At 49.3% G+C, this 20,718-nt stretch overlaps 1 protein-coding gene across 1 annotated transcript in view; it reads left to right on the top strand.

The window, feature by feature from the left end:
• The window catches only part of FOXK2 (forkhead box K2), a 65,174-nt gene that overhangs the window by 26,135 nt on the left and 18,321 nt on the right, over window positions 1-20,718 (top strand). Inside the window, exons 2-4 of the mRNA XM_049635402.1 lie at window positions 9,953-10,147; window positions 13,533-13,680; window positions 16,251-16,397. Coding sequence (XP_049491359.1) covers window positions 9,953-10,147; window positions 13,533-13,680; window positions 16,251-16,397 — 490 coding nt within the window. The remainder of the gene's footprint in view (window positions 1-9,952; window positions 10,148-13,532; window positions 13,681-16,250; window positions 16,398-20,718) is intronic.

Below are 20,718 nucleotides of genomic sequence, written 5' to 3'. Positions count from 1 at the left end.
AGCTACTTGTGAAGCTGCTGGTGGAAAGCCCACCGTCAGCCCCTAAGTTGGGTCAGGAATGTTTCTGGAGTTGAGGCTTCCTGGTCTGTGGAAGTGTACCATTTCCTAGTTCATGTCTAGTATCTCAGGGTACAGCCCAGCTCCATAATCGTTGGGCTCCAGTGCAGAGTGGAAATACGGACTGAGAAGGCAGGAGAAAACCTCGTCCTCTCTCGTGTGGTTTCTCAGCCTTGTTACTTAACGTCAAGCTTTCTTAGGCAGAGGGATGCTCCCTGGGGCAAGTGCAGATCCTCCTGGACACCCAAGGTGTCCCCTCCAGGCTCTGTGTGGGACAGAGGATGGTCATGGGAGAGGAGGTGTTTGTGCAGGAGAGCAAGATGTAGGTGAGCTGGGGCTCCCAAGTCTGGACCTGTGCTCTCTGGTGTCATTGGACTTTACTTACAAAACCTATATTCAGAAATGAAATCATTGAGGATTTCAGGATGGTGGCCGGAGAGCATTAACCCTCACTTGTGGGTCCCTCTGAGCATAGCACCTGTGGGACTGTTAGCACCTGCGCCCACAGCCAGTCCTCTCCACGTGTAAGCAGTTTATTTCATAAGCTGTGCCGTTTCTAAGTCCTTGTGAAGCAAACGCGACAGTAAAGTGCTTCAGTCAGAGACAGGCCCCTGCAGGCAGGCAGCTCACTGAAGCAGCAGACGTCGAGGCTGTGATTAGAAGGTTCGTGCCCAACCTAGTAAAACCTCAGATAGCATGGCCTGCTTTGATACACACCATTGCATTTCACAAGTTTTCGTGGAAAGCTAGCATTTTAGCATTTCCAGGGTAAGAAGTTCAAGCTGAGGTGATAGGTGTTGCTTGACTAATTGCTGAGGTGTGACAAAAGTATATAGACTCCTCGGGGGTTCCAACTTTGTCCCCAGTGTATTTTTCGTTGTCCTCGACTGTATCAAACTTGATCACAGTTTCTACTTGTAACTTGTGCACTTGAAGTAGGCACTGCTTCCTCGGAGGGGCAGTGCGGCCCTTCCCTGAGCTGGCGCACGGCAGGGTGAGGGGCACAGGAGTGCCTGCCAGGCTGCGGGCCATTTCAGACTGATGGTGGAGGCAGCCTTGGGCTCCTGGCTCAGGGTGGCCTGTGAGCAGGACTGACTGGGGGGTGGGTGTGTTGTCCTAGCGTGTGCAAAAGACATCGTGGGGTAGGAGGTGACTGGTGAGTCACTCACTGGTGATCAATTAGGGGCAACAATTCAAGAAAGATTGTGTCACAAGTTTCAATATTTCTGTCATATATTAGAGGAACCTGGTGGAAGCAAATGGTGAACTTAAAGTGGCTCTTGGTTTCAGTCCTCCTCAGGGTTCAGAAAGACGAGGAATTTTCTTCCATTTTTGCAGAAGAGAAAAAAGAAGCATGGCTTGGGGCGCTGGGGTGGTTCAGTTGGTTAAGCGTCCAACTCTTGGTTTTGGCTGAGGTCGTGATCTCACGGTTCAGGACTTCGAGCCCCGAGTCGGGTTCCGTGCTAACAGTGCAGACAGAGTCTGCTTGGGACTCTTTCTCTCCCTTTCTCTCTGCCCCGCCCCGCGCCCCCCCCCCCCCCCCCCGCTCTTTCTCTCTCTCTCTCTCTCTCTCTCTCTTAAAAATAAACTTTAAAAAGCAGGCTTGCTGTCAGGACTCAGTTGGGACTGGAACCCATTTTTAAACTCTCATGTTAACGTTCGAAGGAATGCTTGGTTGAGTCCCGAACATTCTCTTTTGCCAGACGTGCTGGCTGAGTTTCTCAGGTTCCTTCTCTTCTGTGATGTGCCACATGTGCCCTCTCTGCGCTGAGGACACTGAGGCGTGTCTCCATCCATGCTTCGCTAAAGGGCTAGGGGACGTCCCCCTGGGGTGGTGGCTGAGGGACACCTCATGTGTCATGTGTCCACTTCACCTGTTCCCCACCCCCGCCCCCCATCCACCTGCATCTCGGTAACTGTTACTGCCGTCCCCTCAGCCCACACTTAGCACTGTGTCTACAGGCTGTTTATTTCTGTCTCCGAATCCAGGCCCCCTCCGTCCTCACTGCCCCCGAGGTGCCAGTGCTACACGCCCTGGGCTCCTGAGGAGCGTCCTCACTGCTTCCCACTCTTTCCTCTTTCCCACTCATTCCCACTCTTTCCTCCCAGTCTACTCTTCGGTGTCACTGTCTACACGTTTCCTCAAATGCGGAGGATTCTGCTGCCCTCCATGTTCTTGGTGTCGCTTGCTGCTTATACCAAATCATTGATGGCCTTGGAGCACTGTCCACCCTGTGAAACACGTTTTTGGTTTTTTTTTTAAACGTTTATTTATTTTTGAGACAGAGAGAGACAGAGCATGAACGGGGGAGGGGCAGAGAGAGAGGGAGACACAGAATCCGAAACAGGCTCCAGGCTCTGAGCTGTCAGCACAGAGCCTGACGCGGGGCTCGAACCCATGGACCGTGAGATCATGACCTGAGCCGAAGTCGGACGCTTAACTGACCAAGCCACCCAGGCACCCCAAAACACATTTTTATTAACACAGCCTTTTCCTTTGCCAACCGTGAGGTTAAACTATCAGATCTTCTCCTCCTTCACGTTAGATTCTGTCAGTCGTCGTAGGTGAGTAACTGACGTCTCATTTCTTTCCCTAGAGAACAGGTCAGCAGCTCAGCTTAGTGCCTTTGTGGGTTAGTTGCATAGGCAGAAAGATTTCAGACGATTTTCCAGGCACCCCTTGGGATTGCTGACACAGGGGAGGTGATGTTGCGTAGGGGAGGTCCTTCCTGTGGTCCTCTTCTGCCCCTCGACTGCAGGTGTGGCCGTGGGACCTGGCTCCTACCTTCTGTCTTTTCTCTCCGCCTTGGGACCAGCACCGTCTGAAATGGGGCCACCACCTTTCCTTCACCTTCCCAGAGTGAAGGAAATGTAGAGCAGACCAGCTGCTGTGGAGGGGGTGAATGACAGATGCTAGATCCAGACCTTTGTTTCAAGCCACAGAGTTCTGGGGGCCACGTGTTACCACAGCAGGATTTGCCTTGCCTGCTGGTGGGTGTTGTGCATCAGGACATTCAGTGCTGTGCTGAGGGGGTGTGGTTTGGGAGATGCTGCTCTGTGAGAGTATTGCTGTGTTAAGAAGGGACAGATGTTTTTCCAAGGGGAGAAGAAATCCAGAGTACGGAGTGTGTTATCACTACAGACCACAGCTTCTTAGGTCGTAGTTTGGGAGCCCAGTGACAGGATCGTGTGTATAAGTAACATGTCACCTGTGCTGGGTGAGTGAGAGTGTGCAGGTGTCAAGATCACTGTGTGAATGTGGCCGTGATACTGCCCTGGGTACCCCCAAACTGGGGTCATACTGCTTAGCCTGAGGCCCAGGACGAGGGTGAGGAGTCCATGAGAATTACGGTGAGGTGACATTTCATTAACTGTGTTAAGTGTCCCACCAAGTTGTGCTTGGAATTTGATGGGACTCTGAAATGTCATAGACTCCCACAGAAGAGAGATGATGAGGGTGTGTCCCAGAGCAGGGCTCCAGGCTGTCAGTGGTGAAGGCCCGTCCGTTGTGGACGGGTGCTTCCGTGCAACACAACCACATGAGCAGCTGCACGAGTGAGACGGTTTCTGAACATTCTCTGTGTCTGTGCTCACCTTGTCACAGCTGTCATGGATGTCCTGAACATTGTGCACAATTGTCAGCCTGGCACAGATGGCCTAGGTCACTGAGCTTTGCACTGGACATTTTGAAAGTTACCAAAATTATTTTCCTTTTCTTTGAAATCACTTCAGACTTCATAGAAAAGCTGTAAAAATAGAACAGAGAATTTCCATTTTCCTGGAGTCCCCAAATATTAACAGCTATCACACTTTCTCTCTCTCATTTTTTTCCTGAAAAAAATTTTTTTCAATATTTATTTTGAGAAACAGAGAGGGAGAGCATGATTGGGGGGAGAGGCAGAGAAGGGGGGTAGAGAGCAAGAATCCCAAGCAGGCTCTGCACTGTCAGCACGGAGCCTTACACTGGGGTCATGACCTGAGCTGAAACCCAGAGTCAGATGCTTAACCGACTAAGCCACCCAGGCGCCCCTGAAAAACATTTTTTCTTTAATTGAAATACCACTTTTTATTTTTATTTTTTTAAGTTTACTTATTTATTTTGAGGGAGGGAGGGAGGGAGGGAGGGAGAGAGAGAGAGAGAGAGAGAGAGAAAGAAAGAAAGAAAGAATCCCAAGTAGGCTCCATGCTGTCAGCACAGAGCCCAGCGCGGGGCTCAATCCCACAAACAACGAGATCATGACCTGAGCCGAAATCAAGAGTCAGATGCTTAACCGACTGAGCCACCCAGGTGCGCCCCCCCCCCTTTTTAATGAAAAACAAAATTTTTTTAAACATTTTTATTTATTTTTGAGATGGAGCGAGCAGGCTCACAGTGGGGGAGGGGCAGAGAGAGAGGGAGACAGAGGATCTGAAGCAGGCTCCAGGCTCCAGGCTGTCAGCTGAGAGCCCCATGAGAGGCTCAGACTCACAAACCATGAGATCATGACCTGAGCCAAGTCAGACGCCTAACTGACTGTGCCACCCAGGCAGCCTGAAACTTAATTTTTATCAAGGTCCTTTGCATACGTTTGAAACCATCAGCTGTTGTGTTGCTGCTGTAAGTTTTGATTTGTGGTTCTCAGTTCTCAGAGGTGCTCAATACATCAGGCCGATGTCCTGTGATTTGGCGTTTCTGGTTTTGTTTTTACTTAGGGATTTGTGATTCTGCTATCTGGCTTTTCTCACTGTTCATTTCTTAATCTTTCCTTTTCCTCTATTGTCATAATTGTCAGACTCTAGCAAACAAGTTCATTATTCTTTTTTCTTTTTTGAGAGAGAGTGTATGCACATGCATGAGCAGGGGAGAGGTGTGTGGGGGGAGAGAGAGAGGGAGGGAGGGAGGAAGAGAATGAATGAATCTTAAGCAGGCTCCACGTGCAGGGCTCGATCTCACAACTGTGAGATCATGACCTGAGCCAATATCAAGAGTCAGATGCTCAACCGACTGAACCACCCAGAAGCCCCCAGATTCATATTCTTACACCGAGCTTCATTACACATCTTTTAGAATGAATTAAAGTATTTTTAAAGAACACCTCAAGTGAGGTATTGTGACATAAGTGTGAGACACGGGCATTCACACCCTTGCCCTGACCGGCAGGCACTGCAGGGAAGTGGACCAGTGTGCACACATGTGATGGGCCTTCCAGCCCTGAAATTCAGGCCACTCTGTGGTGTGGAGAAGGCAGAGACCCAAAGAGGATCCCCTCACGTGGGTTTACCTTCACCTCCGTGCTGTTCTAATGTTCTGCTGCTCTTTTTAGTTTTGTGAGGCAACTAATCAAAATAATTGTGCTGTTTTTTATTTCTAGCTTGGCAGAGTCAAGTGGTGGTCATGCATCTACCCTAAAGGGGAACAAGGATTTCAGAACTAATTGAACTCTGTAGAGAACTTGAAAACGGTTTTAGTGTATTTTGCTTTGAATGTAATCTACATAGAAAAATCAGTTATCTTGGTATCGTGGGTACCGACGTAATTACAACCCAGGTCAAGAAATAAGCTATTGTTAGCACAAAAGTATAGAAGACAGCACTGTGAACCCCCTGTCACATTATTGGCATTATGCTATTTCTGTATCTACCTACGTGGATAGCTTTTTTAATTTTAAAAAACCACTCTCTATTGAGGTATACTATTTGTACAGAAAAGCATAAGTGTCATACGTGTATAACTTGATGAATTTCCACAAACAGGAATTCACTCAGGTAACCAGAACCCAGATTAAAAAACAGAAAGTTACCAGGATGTCTGGGTGGTTTTTAAATATGTTTCCTGGTTCATACACATAGGAAGTTTGAGCGTAGATGAAAACAGAGATTTCACGATTTTCACCTGTCGAGGAGGTGGGGTCGGTGGCAGCAGTGGCCAGTGGTGGCCAGGATGGAAGTCTTGCACGCCGTTGGCCAGAGGCTAGCAGCAGGTGGCCTGACAGCACCTTGCCCTGGAGACAGCCAGGGGACAGGGAATTGGCTGTTCCCAATTCCACCTTTAATTGGATACCTTGGGACTCAGACGCAAAGGAAGAATGTCCTTGAGGGGGCGGTACCCTGCCCAGAGGTAGCACTCAGCCGCTTCTGTGTGCACAGATGCTGTGGGTGGGTGATGCTCCGGAAAAGTGTAAGCTGAGGCCCTAGCGGAGGGTATGGTCTTACTTTGGGAAAAGCGGAACTAAACACGGGGAGTCGCAGATCTGCCCCGCGAGGGAGGGCAGAGCTCGCCTTCCTGGAGTTCCCGTCCTGGAATCCCGCAGGCGGGAAGCAGTGCACAAGCGGCCAGGGAGGCATGTATGCTGTTGCTCTGCTTGAGGCGGGCTTTCTGGAAGTGCTCAGGGTGGCGATGGAACAAGTGGCAGGGGGGACTACAGATACTGTCTGCGGGAGAAGGAAGTGTCCATCGCTTGAAGTGGGGCAGAAGGTAGTTTGGTTTTTTTCATCTTAAGAAACATTTGAGTGTTTGACAAAAATTATCGGAATTAATCACTGAGATTCTTTAAGAGGGAGATGCTGCCATCCCTGCCCTGTGGGTGAGGAAACAGCCACAGAGGTGGCAGCTCTACAGGCCCAGAGGTCTGTGCGCCGCTTCTCGCGGCCCGGCCTTCCTGCTGACGTGGGAGTGAGGAGTTGTCTGAGGCGGGGGCTCAGGTGCTGTGCGTGGGAGAAAAAAGGAGGAAAACCTATCTTTATTTCCACACTTGTCATGTGTGTTGTGCTAAAAGGTTAGTGGCCACCGGGGTCATCATCACCTTTTCTAAGCCTAGAATTGATTCAGATCTCATACCAGCATTTGCAAGGTGTTCAGCTGTGGGCGTCTCACTTGCTTTATTCATCATGTCACCTGCTTGTTTTTATTACCTTTTCAATATATGAAACTGGGCGTTTTTTAATTCCACAGGTGTGGGCTGAGGGTCTGGTTCATATAAACCGAGAACTCTTCTAGGCTCCAGGTTATAGTAGTGAACCCAGCAGGCAAGGGCTTTGCTCTCCTGGAGCTTTGCATCCTGTTGAGGGTGACAACAAGCACTTGTGGGTGTAACTTAGAGTCACATGACCTTAGTGAAATGAAGAGCGGGACAGGGCCTTCAGGGAAGGCTCTTGGACAGGTGGGTGAGGTGTGGGAGGGAACCTCCCTGTAGGAAGCAAGGGCAGGGAGAGACAAGAGGCAGGGGTGATGAGGTCTGACTCAGAGTCGGGTAGGAGCCTCTGGGAAGTTGGGAGTGGAGGAAGGACGGGGAGGGAAGGGGTGGTCCCCAAGAGCAGGCAGGAGGAGGCTGACTTTCCCTCTGGCCTTTCCCATGCAGACCTTTGGGGTATTTTAATGGTTATTTATTTTGAGAGAGAGAGAGATTGTGCTTGAGAGCAAGGGAGGGGCAGAGAGAGAGGATCCCAGGCAGGCTCCACGTTGTCACTGAAGAGCCAGACAAGGGGCCTGATCCCACGAACTGTGAGCCAAAATCAAAAGTTGGATGCCTAACCACTGAGCCACCCAGGAGCCCCCCCTCATGGCAGTTTTGTTTTTAAGTTTATTTCTTTTAAGTGAGTGAAGGGTAGGGGGAGGGGGAGAGAGAGAGAAAGAGAAGCCTGATGCCAGGCTTGAAGTCATGAACTGTGAGATCATGACCTGAGCCAAAGTCAGACATCTGACAGAGCCACCCAGGGGCCCCCCCACCCCCCATGGCAGTTTCATTTTGCCTTGCCCTAATGGTTAGTGATGTTGAACATCTTTTCTTTTTTTTTTTTTTAAATTTTTTTTTTTCAATGTTTTTTATTTATTTTTGGGACAGAGAGAGACAGAGCATGAACGGGGGAGGGGCAGAGAGAGAGGGAGACACAGAATCGGAAACAGGCTCCAGGCTCCGAGCCATCAGCCCAGAGCCCGACGCGGGGCTCGAACTCACGGACCGCGAGATCGTGACCTGGCTGAAGTCGGACGCCTAACCGACTGCGCCACCCAGGCGCCCCATCTTTTCATGCTTATGTACCGCTTATGTACCTTTAGCAAAGTGTTTCTGTTTTGTTTTGTTTTGCTTTAGGTTTTTTTTGCCCATTTCTTAGTGGATTGTTTTTCTTACTGTCACTTTTATATAGCCTTTATAGTCTGGATAGGGGTCCTATGTTGGATATGTGATTTGTAAAAGTTTTCTCTTAGAAGGTGATCAAGGCTAAAAAGTAGCCTTTTTAGTGCCTCAGCATGGTTTCTGGCAGAGCAGATGTTTTCAGTTCCGATGATGAGTGTGTTTTGAAGGTGAGAGCTGATGGCTTAGCAGGTAGACTGGGTGAATCCTGTTTCTGGCCTGAGCAACTGGGTGATGCCCTTCACTGTCACGGGGAGCTCTGGGGAGAAGCTGGTGTCGGGTCTTATTAGAGATGACCGGTGTGGGTACAGAGGGGGGCATCAGGAAGGCAGTGAGAGATTAGGTCCAGAGGGCAGGAAATGTGGATTTTTGAATCATTTGGGAGTGTGTAGAGGGGAGAGTCATGGGCCTGCGTGAGCTTGTCCAGGCAGTGGATGCGGACAGAGAAGCCTAGAAGCTGGACCCTGAGTTTGCGGCATTGGACAGTGAGGTGTAAGGGAGGAGAGTTCAGTACGGATTGAGAAGGAGCCCTGAGAGATAGGAACAGGGAAGGTGTGGGTGCTGGGTATCAGGAAGGAGGCAGTCAGGGTCTGCTCTGCCCACTGAGGCTGCAGGACTGACTGGTGTGCCACATGAGGGAAGTGAAGGGGCAGGGAATCCCGTGTCAGCGCATTCAGAGGAAGCCAGGCAGCGAGTGTCAAAACCCTGCCAAGTGGCGTCCTTTCTAACCCTCAACTAGAGTCTTGGGAAGTATTGCCTTGAAGGCATCACCAGAAGTGGGAGGGATGTGTGCCCTTCACATTCTGGATCTCCTTGGCGGGCACCCAGGGAGGACAGTGGTGGGCAGAGCTGACCACCAGGATGGGTCCCCCGGGATAGACACACAGAGGTCAGCTGAGTACCATCAGCTGGATATTTGGTCATTTATATACACACAGGTCAGGTGCTATTTAACTGGGTGTGAGGTCAGACACAGACTGAGTCTGTGGAGCTATTTTTAAATTTCATTCTTTAAAGATGTTTGGCTTGCATTACTTTTTTTTTTTAAATAAATATACTTGAGATATGTCAAGGAAGTTATATTAAAGCTGAACCAGAGTATTGAATTAAAAGCCTTTTCCCCCCAAATTTAATATCTCTGGCTCTTGTTTGCTCAGTGATAAAGGTGATGGGATTTTTCAAAAGGAATACTTTCTTAATTAAGAAACAGCCACAAAATTGCATTGCTTAATGATCCAGCTATATTTATGTATTTATTTTATAAGTAATGCAGATTAAGTCACATTTGAATTTTTTCCTTCTATTTGGATGGTCTAAACAACGTATTTGTTAGGGCATCTGGGTGGCTCAGTTGGTTCAGCGTCTGACTTCAGCTCAGGTCATGATGTTGCAGTTCGTGGGTTCAAGCCCCGCACTGGGCTCTCTGCTGTCAGCGCAGAGCTTGCTTGCTATTCTGTTTCCCTCTCTCTTTGCCCCTCCCCCACTCACATGCACTCTCGTTCTCTCTCTCAAAAATAAATACACATAAAAAAATTTTTAAAAAAGAACGTATTTGTTTACTAGTGTTTTAAAGTCATGAAATGCCTTTTTGTGGCTTCATTAAGTGGTTTATGACACGCAGGGTGAGGTTGAAGTGGAGTTTCTCAGTGGCTTCTTCACCGCAAGATGAGGCTCCAGTGCGTTTGGGGACACTTGGGCTCTTTGTCTTGCTTTAGGTGGGACACCGTGTCCTCTGGTCTGGCAGACAGGTGCTGACAGTTGGCTTTTTTTTTTTTTTTTTTCAGGTGCACGTTTAGGTTCCCAAGCACAAACATCAAGATCACGTTCACTGCCCTGTCCAGTGAGAAGAGGGAGAAGCAGGAGGCTCCTGAGTCCCCAGTGAAGCCCGTGCAGGCCCACATCTCGCCCCTGACCATCAACATTCCAGACACCATGGCCCACCTCATCAGCCCCCTTCCCTCCCCCACAGGAACCATCAGGTACAGCAGCTCATGTGGTGGGCACGGGTCACAGAGGGCCGGGTTGGGGGCGCACGCATGCTGAGATGTACATGACCACGTCCCGATTCCGTTCTTACCTCCTGCCTTGGGACTTGCAGAAGCCGTCATAAGTCATAGTCATGGGCAGGAGCGCACAGCAGCCAGCACCCGCTCCTTCCCCAGGTGGACCCTTCACCTTCCATTCAGTTTCTGAACACCCTTTGCTCTCAGGTTCCTGCATATGAAACACAGTCCCCAAACGTTCCTGACTTTTTCACTTATACTCTCTGTATTTGAGTGTAAGTCGAGAGAATTGTGATTTGCCACGTTGGTCTAAACTCTGAGCTGTTTTCCTTTGCATTTTGAGTTCTTTTAGTTTGCTGCAACTTCATGTACATTCTGAGGATTTGTAGTTTGGATTGATGAGTTTGACTGCAGTGAAGCAACAAACTTGTGTCTGTCATGATGTCCTAAGAGAGACTGGGTGCTTCAGGAAGTGGAGGTCAGCGGCTTTGGGGCACACTCTTGGTGCAGAACCCGGAACCCAGAGCACAGTGGTCAGCTCACGCTGAGCTCTCAGAGGACAGCAGCTGAGGGTCAGGTCGAGGACGGCCACGGGACCCTGCAGATGTGCGTGCTTAGAGCAGGCGAGGTCGCCTCGTGGGCTTGAAGTGCGGCTCTGCTGTGATGTTGCAGGGCTCAGCTGCGCTGGTCTCCTCGGACTCTGTTGGTGCTTAGAAGAGGGGGTGGTGTGTATTTGGGTGTCCTCTTAGCTGGGAGTGATGTTGGGTGTGGAACAAATGCCTGTACTACTCTCAGGAGTCAGGCTCCTGCTGATGAGCTCTGTCCCAGCTGGCGCTGCGTGTGGCAGAGCCCGGGAGGGCACCCGGGAAACTCGTGTCCGACCTCTCAGTCAGACACTTCCGTTTCTTACCTTAAAAACGAGCATCAGCAGTGGGACTTCCAGAAGGATCTGTGTTGTGTTTATTGGTAAGTGGAGGGAGTGGCGAGTGGACTGGCTGCGGCTGCTGCTGCTCCGGCTCCGGCTCCGGCTCCGGGCTCGGCCTCCTGTGTAGCCGCTGCTGTTGGCGTCAGGCCCCTCCCTCTTCTGCCTCCTGCGGCTGCGCTGCTGAGGAAGCTGCCTTTGTCTCTCCCACTTGGTTGAATTTGTCTGCATGTGACTCCATGGACCAAATAGCCATTATGTCAGCGGAGAGCAACCACGTGGCCGGATTTCTGTTCGGAATTCACAGAGGAAGAGGAGAAAGCCGTTTGCCCACGTGGGATAACAACCCACCGTGGGAGCCGCAGCCTTGGAGACGGGCGCACTGACGCGCTAGACGGTGGCGTGGGCACTCGGGGAAGGGGACTGTGGTCGGAGAAAAGCTCCTGACCCAGCCGCTCCTCACCTTCTCCGTCTTCATCCTGGTTTCCTTGCTCGTCCCTCCCCATGGCCGGTGCTGACCAACATAGCGCCCTTGCTGGGCGACACAGCGGGGTGGGAGCCCAATTGTGGATGGTTTATGTGTGATGTGTGGGGCAGACTTGCCTTTTTCTTTTTCTTTTTCTTTTTCTTTTTTTTTTCTTTTTCTTTTTTTTCCTTTTTTTTTTTCCTTTTCCTTTTTTTTTTTTTTTTTTTTTACTGTTTGTTTATTTTGAGAGAGAGAGCGCATGCACACGTGTGTGCAAACAAGGGAAAGGGAGAGAACCCCAAGTAGGCTCCACGCTGTGTGGAGCCTGATGCGGGGCTTGAACCCGTGAACTGTGAGATTGCACCTTGAGCCGAAGTCAAGAGCCAGACACACGCTCAACTGACTGAACTGCCCAGGTCCCCCGGGACTTGCCTCCTCTAAACCCAGCATCCACCCCATACGGCCTCTCACCTTCCCCACGTCAGCGCTTGTTAAGTGCTAGCTGTTTTTCAACATCGTGAGGCTTAAAGTCCTTTAGCGCAGGCCTGATTTTTTTCCCGGTGCTTTAAGAGCCGTTTGTGGCCTCAGCAGACACCTGTCCAGTGAGTGCGCGTGTAGGGACTCATTGTGCGTGCTCACGGTAGAGAGCCCAGTAGTGCTGCAGGGGACGCTGGCCCGGAGCGCATCACCCCCTCCCCTTCCTTCTGCTCCACGTTCAGTTCCGGGTTTTGGAGGTAACTACTGTTGCTTATGTATTTTTTCCAGAAATTTTCTATATATTTGCAGTGCTTGTCTTTTTTCCCCCAAATGCCACTCATCCCTAACCACACACTCTGGGTGTAACTTGATCAGTTTCTCAGCCCGTCCTGTTTTTGGTGTCCTTGCACTGCGGCAGCTCATTCTTTGTAAAGTACGGGCATGCGTGGAACCGGGGCAGGAGCTCCAGTGTGCAGCTTGGTGAATGACCACAGTCGAATGGGAATGGCCTCTCGTCATTACACAGATGAGGAAGCAGCACCCCAGCCCTGCCGTGTGAAAAAAAGGCACCCGTGTTTAAACATGGGTTCCTGAGGTGCCTGGCTGGCTCAGGTGGTAGACTGTGTAACTCTTGATCTTGGATTTGTGAGTTCGAGCCCCGTGTTGGGGCTAGAGTTAACTTCAAATATAAATGAAGAGACGCCTGAATGGCTCGGTTGAGTGTCTCAACTTCAGCTCGGGTCATGATCTCGCAGTTCATGGGTTTGAGCTCCTTATTGGGCTCTGTGCTGATAGCCAGGAGCCTGGAGCCTGCTTCCGATTCTGTGTCTCACTCTCTGTGCCCCTCTCCTGCCACGCTCTCTCAAAACTAAATAAATGTTTAAATTTTTTTTTTAATAATAAAAAATAAAATAAGTAAATAATTTTTTTTAATGGGTTCCTGTGTTTGGGGGGTGCTGTGTCCCAACTGACCTGACGCATGTGCTCCGGGGCCTGGTGCCATCTGCAGCTGTGTCCATGGCCTCATCCTCTTTCTGTGTCCTCTGTTCTTGGCCCGGCTGCCTTTCTCTTTCTCTGGATTGTCCCTGACCTTTCTGGTGTAGCTGAAGGCCATGTCATAGGTGGGAAGGGAGTGAGCAGAGCCTGTGCTCTGTGTCCCTTTGGGAGCCATTACATACGCCTCCGTGTCCTTGGTAAGTTCCAGAACCATCCTGAGCCTCCGTTTCCTCGTTGGTGAAACAGGTGGACCACCATCTCCTTTGATAGTTTGTTTTGTGATTATGGAAGAGAACACATGTGGAAGCAGATATCTGATTTCCACGTTTCCTGGAGTGATCTTAAATTTCATGGAGAATTTAGTGAGTCCATTTTCCATAGAAAATGCTGATATTCTAATTTTTAAGTTTGTTTTCATTGAAATCAGAACGAGTCTTTGAAGCACGGTGTGATGTATGTTCTGTATTAGGCTGATCGCAGCCACTTTTTCCCACCCACAGTGCTGCAAACTCCTGCCCATCCAGCCCCCGGGGAGCAGGGTCTTCGGGGTACAAAATGGGCCGTGTGATACCAGCTGACCTCAATTTAATGGCCGACAACTCCCAGCCAGAAAATGAAAAGGAAGCTTCTGGTGGAGACAGCCCAAAGGTAAATGTTTTATAGCCTTGAAACAGAACCCGGGGCCGTCACATGACCAGCTGTCCTCCCTTTGCTGTCTGCATGTCTAGTAATGTCGCTACCAGGGCCTGGTGTGGATCCAAGTTGGTTGTGGGGTCCCTTCCTGTTGAGTAGGGTCTTGGGGTTGGGGTCTTAGAATAAATGAATTATTTTGGTCATTCACCACTGGGTGCTCCCCAGTGTCAGCTATGGGCCCAGGTGCTGAGATCTGAACCAGTGGAGGACAAGAGAATCGCTTGGTCCTCACGCGGTGATAAGCACTGTGTCCCGGGAAACCGTTCCCAGGGTTTAGTCCTGCTGTCCCAGATGCTGAAGGTTGCACATACACTCGTGTCTGAATGTACGCGTGCACACATGTGCACGGGAACACACCCTTTTGGGACAGTGGTTGTTGAACACGCTGTGACCCTGCGTATCCCTGCATGTTTTTGTTCTTTGACCCAGTAATGCCCCTTCTAGGATTTTGTCTAAAAGGAAATGGCAAAAATCTCAAACAAAAATTTATATAACACAGAAAATTGAAAGCAGCCTGAATGCCCCCAAGAGTGATCAAGCAAGGAAATATTATGCAGCATAGTCACTGATATGGAAGTATTGTTGGTATAATGCTCGGTGAAAAAGAATAAAGCAATGCGTAGTATTAGTTACATCTGTATAAAATGTGACGCATTTGTGCAGTAGCACACAGCACAGTCATGGAGGAGATGGCCGTAGTGGTGCACCACCTGTCTGCTGTGGCTAGGAGCCTTGCACACGGGGCATGCCGGGCAAGGGAGGGAGGCTCAGAGGGGCACCATCAGTGGGGTTCCATGTTGATACAGTTGCCTGTTTAAAATCAGGCAAAACTAAATTGTTTCAGTGTGCATTCTTAGATGCTAAAACGTTGACAGCAAGATTGTCATTACGACAAAATGTCAGAGGTAATGGCAGCTTCTCTGGGGGTAGAGGCTGCAGGCCCAGGGGGCATATGGAAGCTTCTGGGATGTGGGCTGTGTTCTCTCTTGACCTAGTGTTGGTTGTCCTAATGTTCACATCACAGAAATTTGTTTTCAGCTGATGAGGATGTATTATAGGCTTTGCTATCTGTGTTACATTTTTCAATAAAAAAAAAAGTTTTTAGCAATGTGTAGAAAAAAGGTAACCAGGAGACACAGCCAGTGGCACAAGCACAATGAGGAAGGCTTTGTGTTCTGAACCTGCTGCCTAGAGTAGTCTCCAGCTCCACCAGTTCGCCTGGCCCTTTCCAGAGTCTGTCCGCTCAGGGTAGTTGGGGCAGAGCCCAGCTGAAGTGTTCAGGAAATACTAGCTGTTTACGAGTGCGGTCAGTGTCTCTGCATAGAACATGTGCCCCCCACCGCTGTCAGGACTGATCATGGGCTGGGCAGCTGAGGCCCACGCTCCTTTCTTTGGCACGTCTACCTTCCTTCCTGTCTGTCCATCCTCTGCTTGTCTTCTTTTCGTCCATTTGTGTTTATCCCTAAGCAATGTCTCAGTTGCTTCTTTTTAAACCTCATATAATAAGTATCATCTTGACTCTGACCGTGGTTTAAGGTATGTTGTCCTGGACTTTACTGAGGTCAGGCGGCTCTTTTCTTTTCCTTATGTTTTTTGTTTTTGCCATTGGAGTTTCTCTTTATGTGGTTTTAATATTCTTTTTTACACTGCTTGTGCATTTTTCCATTTGTTTCTTCTAAATTTTCCAAATGCTTCTCAGTCAATTTATGTTACTTTCATAGTAAGGAAAACTAAGCATTTTCACAGGAACACTTAAAAGCACAAACAATCCTAGGGGCACTTGGGTGGCTTGGTTGGGTGTCTGACTTTGGCTCTGGTCTTGATCTCACAGTTCGTGGGTTCAAGCCCCACGTTGGGCTCTGTGCTGACAGCTTAGAGCCTGGAGCCTGCTTTGGGTTCTGTGTCTCCTTCTCTCTCTGCCTCTCCCCTACTCACACTCTTCTCTCTGTCTCTCAAAAATAAACATTAAAAAAAAAAAAAAAAAAAAGAGGGGCGCTTGGGTGGCCTAGTAGTTAAGCATGTGATTTTGGCTCCAGTCATGATCTCACAGTTTATGGGTTCAAGGCCTGCATCAGGTTTTCTGCTGTCAGCATAGAGCCCGCTTCAGATCCTCTGTCTCCTTCTCTTTCAGCCTTTCCCCCGCTCATTCTCTCTCTCCGTCTCAGAAATAAACATTAAAAAAATTTTTTTTATTTAAAAAAAATTTTTTTAACATAGATTTTTGAGAGACACAGCAAGATAAAGCACAAGTGGGGAGAGGCAGAGAGGGAGACACAGAATCCGAAGCAGGATCCAGGCTCCCAGCTGTCAGCACAGAGCCCAACGTGGGGCTCAAACCCATGGGCAATGAGATCACGACCTGAGCCGAAGTTGGACACCCAGCCAACTGAGCCACCCAGGCGGCCTCCCCAAAAATTGTTTTAAATAAAAGCACAAACAATGCTAAATTCTAGTAAATTTAGTAAACATTTTGATAACCTCAATAATCTCTCTCTCTCTTTTTTTTTTTTTTAACTTAAATACAGGATGATTCAAAGCCACCTTATTCCTATGCACAATTAATTGTACAAGCAATTACAATGGCTCCTGACAAACAACTCACTCTAAATGGGATTTATACTCACATCACTAAAAATTACCCATACTACAGGACTGCGGACAAGGGCTGGCAGGTAAATCCATTTCGATTTGTTATGAAATATTTCTGTGACAAGTCAGTAGATGCTGATTGAAAACAGAGGAAAATTGAGCTGCTTTCCTTAACTTGGGCACAGGGCAAGGGTAGAGCGAGGTGAGGGAGACCCTCTTTTGCTCAGGGAGGAGGACGTGTTAGAGGCCACTGGCCCCGCGCTTTGACCTCCTCCACACACAGCAGAAGGAATAGTGGCTCTAGAAGAAAACCTCAGCCTGTGGTTTTTACGGTCCCTGACCGTCCCCACGGATGGGAAAGGCATGGATTGTTTGAGATGTTTCTCTTCGACCATTGCAGTTAACTTCCTATGTCTGAAGTAAAGGAATGTGAAAAACCCAGCCCGTCCTTTACTTCGGCTTCCTTCTGTCTTCCTTACCTGCGTCTGCTGACGTACATAGCTTCTTGAAGTTTGCAGAGGTGGTTTCCAAACTATTTTATCAACGAACCCTTTCTTCAAAAGACATCTTCTCCCGTTGGGCAGTGTAGAAAAGCAGATAGACACGAAGCTGCCCTGTGTGGGGGCGGCCTACCTGCTTGTGTTCCTGTACTTTCAGATCATTCCCGGGGTGTCTGCAACCCAGCCTTCCTCAGAGGACTCTTGGATATTAGTGCATAACGGATCCTTATTTAACTTTTTAATCTCGTTTAATTTTTAAAGTTTTACACCGTGTGGCTTTTTCTTCCGTGTATCTGTGCTAGGTGTGCCTACTTGCTGGGGTATGGTAGAACCTCCCTAATTCAGACCATATGGGAAAGGCAGGGTTGAAATAGGGAACGTTAAAAGCATAAGAAAAGAAGAAATGTACGCTTGCAGTTCTTGAATTCATTAAGTAACAAGGAATGGCAACACTATTCCTTTCAGGCATAGTGAGTAAATGATCCTCGGAAAAATGTGTCTGCTGACCCGTAACCATAACCAAGTGGGTGGGGGTGGAGGGGGAACCATTTTCTGTTTAATGATGGGCAAAAACTCTTTTCTTCTACCTGTAGACATACAAACATGTTATAATACAAGTAGTCCAGCCAAATCCTGAACATTTCCTTTGTAAGGGGTCTTTAGTCACGTCCGGGTCCTTGATTGTGGAGGGTACAGAATAAGACCCCGCCTCCCTTCCTGGCCTGGGGCAGCTGCCCCCTGCCTGCCTGCCTCCCTATGCACAGCGAGGTGCGTTTCTTAGTTGGCAGTGAGGAAAATGCTGGATTTGGAGAACGCTTTGCTCTCCAGTTACCTGGCAGGTCTCTTCAACACATTGGACAAGAAATCCCTGCGATACTGACCATTTTAATCGAGGACAGTGAGGTTGTGCTTCAGATAAAATGTCAAACAAAAAAAGCAGAGCCAAATGATAATCTGTGTCCGTTTCTGGTGATTGCTCCTGGAACACGGTTTCCTGTGTGTGGGCAGATGAGGTCTCAGGATACCCCGTCAAGGAGTGGGGTGGGGTTATGTGCAGCTCGTCGCGTGCAGAATTCTGGTGACTGGAAATGCCAGTTAGCGGGGCAGAAGGGGAGCCAGTGTTACTGAAGCGCCTGGCCAGACCTTCAGTGATGTGTTTCCCTGTGTTTCCTAACATCCATTTATGCAAGAGCTGCTTCCAAACAACATATGGTTTTCTGGCCGGAGGACGAAGGCCAGCTCTCAGGGGCGGCCCCCTCCAGGCTTCAGTCTTGTGGGGAGTTAGGTCAGGTGTGATCCCCACGTGCACGGATTGCTCCTGGCTCTGGGAGCGACTTCCCAGCCCCTGAGAGCGGAGCGTCACAGACATGGCTGCTGGAGGGCAAGCACCCCTCTCTGTTAGCTGTCATCGATGCTGCTTTTTATCGAAACCTCTTTTCTGTCTAGATCAAGGCCCAGAAGGGTGACTGAGCCTTGCCTGTGTAAGGCCCTCCTGGCTCCAGTGTTTTAGCAGAAAAGAGATTTCCTGTTGCACCCCTCCCTTTAATTTTTGGGATGCGCTCTCAATTTCTTTTAGCTGTTCCCAGTACTGATCCACACGTGTTCTTTTTCTGTCATGAGATTCTCTGAGCTGCCCCTCCCAAAGTGACTGCACTTAAAGTCTGTGTATGGATGAGACCTTCTTCCCATGTCCTCACTTTTGGCTTAAAACAAAAAAGCCTTTCCCTTTTGCAACCTTGTTTCATAAAAGCCAGATCCGATTTTCTTTGTGTGGAGAGTAGGGGGGGAAGACGGTCTTGTAGAACAGCCCAGTTTTAACATGTGGGTTTCCAGACTGCCTCCTGCCCTCCCCTAGGGCGTTAGGGAGGTGGTGGTGCAGGGAGAGCAGGGCCCGAGGGCTTGGCCCTGACTCTGATCTGCTCCTCGGAGACCTGTGCCTTTTGGAGCACCTGAAGGAAGTCCACAGCTGCCTTCCAGGCTCGCTTCGGGTATTTTGCCTTGTCTGCCTTTGGCGAGGCTTCTTGATTGGTCCAGAGGAAACTCTGGGATAAAACAAATTGTGACCGCATCTGGGAAGATGGCATGTTTCTTTCCTTCGGTTGCATATTTATGCCAAAATGTTTTCTTATGATTTATAATTATAATTTTACCCAGCCCAGAATTGAGGTATTTGTTATAACTAGAAAACTTGAATTCTGGGCCTTTGGGCCTCTGAAAGGACCAGAGCCGGTTTCTTAAAGTAGAGGGTGTGTTGCGGGCTCCTCTCACCTTGTACCTTGAACTCTGCTTCTAGAAGGTCCTGACATGTTCCCTTCTTATCAGTTTGTTTACAAGTCCTCAGTAGAGGGAGTACTCTGCATGAGTGGGGCCGACAGAAACTAGGTCTGGGCAGGAGTGCTGGGGGTGCTTACAGAGGCCGGAGGCCGGTGACCAGCTCTGGGCCTTTCGTCCGGGTCATCTGCAGGGATGGAGCTGCCTTCGGGGACAGGAGGGAGGAGGGACTGGCGCCCAGGGAGGACGGGTTGTGGGAAGTAGCCTTGGTGAGGGGAGGGTCTGGGGGGAAGAGAATGTGTGCAGTACTGCAGACCCTTTTCTTCCTGTTTAGTTTTAAAGAGTAATAACTTGCCTTTTCTCTGCATGTAATACTTTCTGAATCAGTAGAAGCCAAGCCAGCGTGGTTTTTGTGTTTGTAGCTTGGCTTGATCAAATTACAAAGGCCTTAAATGACCTTAGAAATATAGTTACTTTGCGTCTGCATTAAGTATCTCGTAGAATAATGGGAATGACTTCCACAGCATTTCCAGTCTTGTTGGCTGGAAAATCGTGGCCTCTTTGTTCCATAGGCTTGTTAGACCCTGTTGTGACGGTGCATAATGTAGCTTCTGTCACGTTTTCAGGACAGAAAATAGCGACTCCTTGACCTAGGAACTTGCGTACAGCTTGTCTGTGGCATGAAGGTCGTGGAACCACAGCCCCCCCCCCCCCCAGTCCTGTTCTCCTTTATCAGTGGGAAGAAATACTAGTGTCCCAGTCCCCCGAAATGGCACTTCCTACCTCCAGACTCCCCCTGACCCAGCTTCCCTTTTTCCTCCTAGCAGCACGTGCATTAACCTTCTCGGTGCAGTTCCAGCCTTCACGTGGGGGTTCAGCACCTCCCGTGTTGTTCACTTGTAAGCTGCCCAGGTAGCCAGGTTCCCTCCCACAGTACAGTCGGAGGACCTCTTAACCCTTCCATGGCAGTCGTAAGGATTGCCTTGTTCACAGCCAGAGGGCCCTGTGGTGTCATGGTCTGGGTTTGCTTTTCTCAACCCACAGTCTTGGAGTCTACCTTCTACGGCACAGAAACGTCTGAGTAATCAGAGGAAGATCGTCTTCTCTCTTTGGCAGAAGCACCAGTAGTAGTTGAGTTTGATTTTTCTGGAAGAGCTAGTAGAAAGGTATTGTTGGTAAATCCCTAAACCTATGATAAAACATAATAACAAATATCTGCGGTTATCAAAATGTTCTAAATCTTGGGGCTCCCAGGTGGCTCAGGTCGGTTAAGCATCCGACTTCGGCTCGGGTCATGATCTCACGGTTCATGGATTCAAGCCCGTGTCAGGCTCTGTACTTGCTTTGGGTCCTCTGTCTCCCTCTCTCTCTCTGCCCCTCCAGCGCGCTCGCTCTTTCTCTCTCTCTCTCTCTCTCTCTCTCTCAAAAATAAACATTAGGGGCGCCTGGGTGGCTCAGTCGGTTAAGCGTCCGACTTCAGCTCAGGTCACGATCCCGCGGTCCGTGAGTTCGAGCCCCGCGTCGGGCTCTGGGCTGACGGCTCAGAGCCTGGAGCCTGCTTCCGATTCTGTGTCTCCCTCTCTCTCTGCCCCTCCCCCGTTCATGCTCTGTCTCTCTGTCTCAAAAATAAATA

The sequence above is a fragment of the Panthera uncia genome, chromosome E1, assembly GCF_023721935.1.
Source record: "Panthera uncia isolate 11264 chromosome E1, Puncia_PCG_1.0, whole genome shotgun sequence".
Taxonomy (NCBI): domain Eukaryota; kingdom Metazoa; phylum Chordata; class Mammalia; order Carnivora; family Felidae; genus Panthera; species Panthera uncia.
This window is presented reverse-complemented; position numbering and strand designations above follow the sequence as displayed.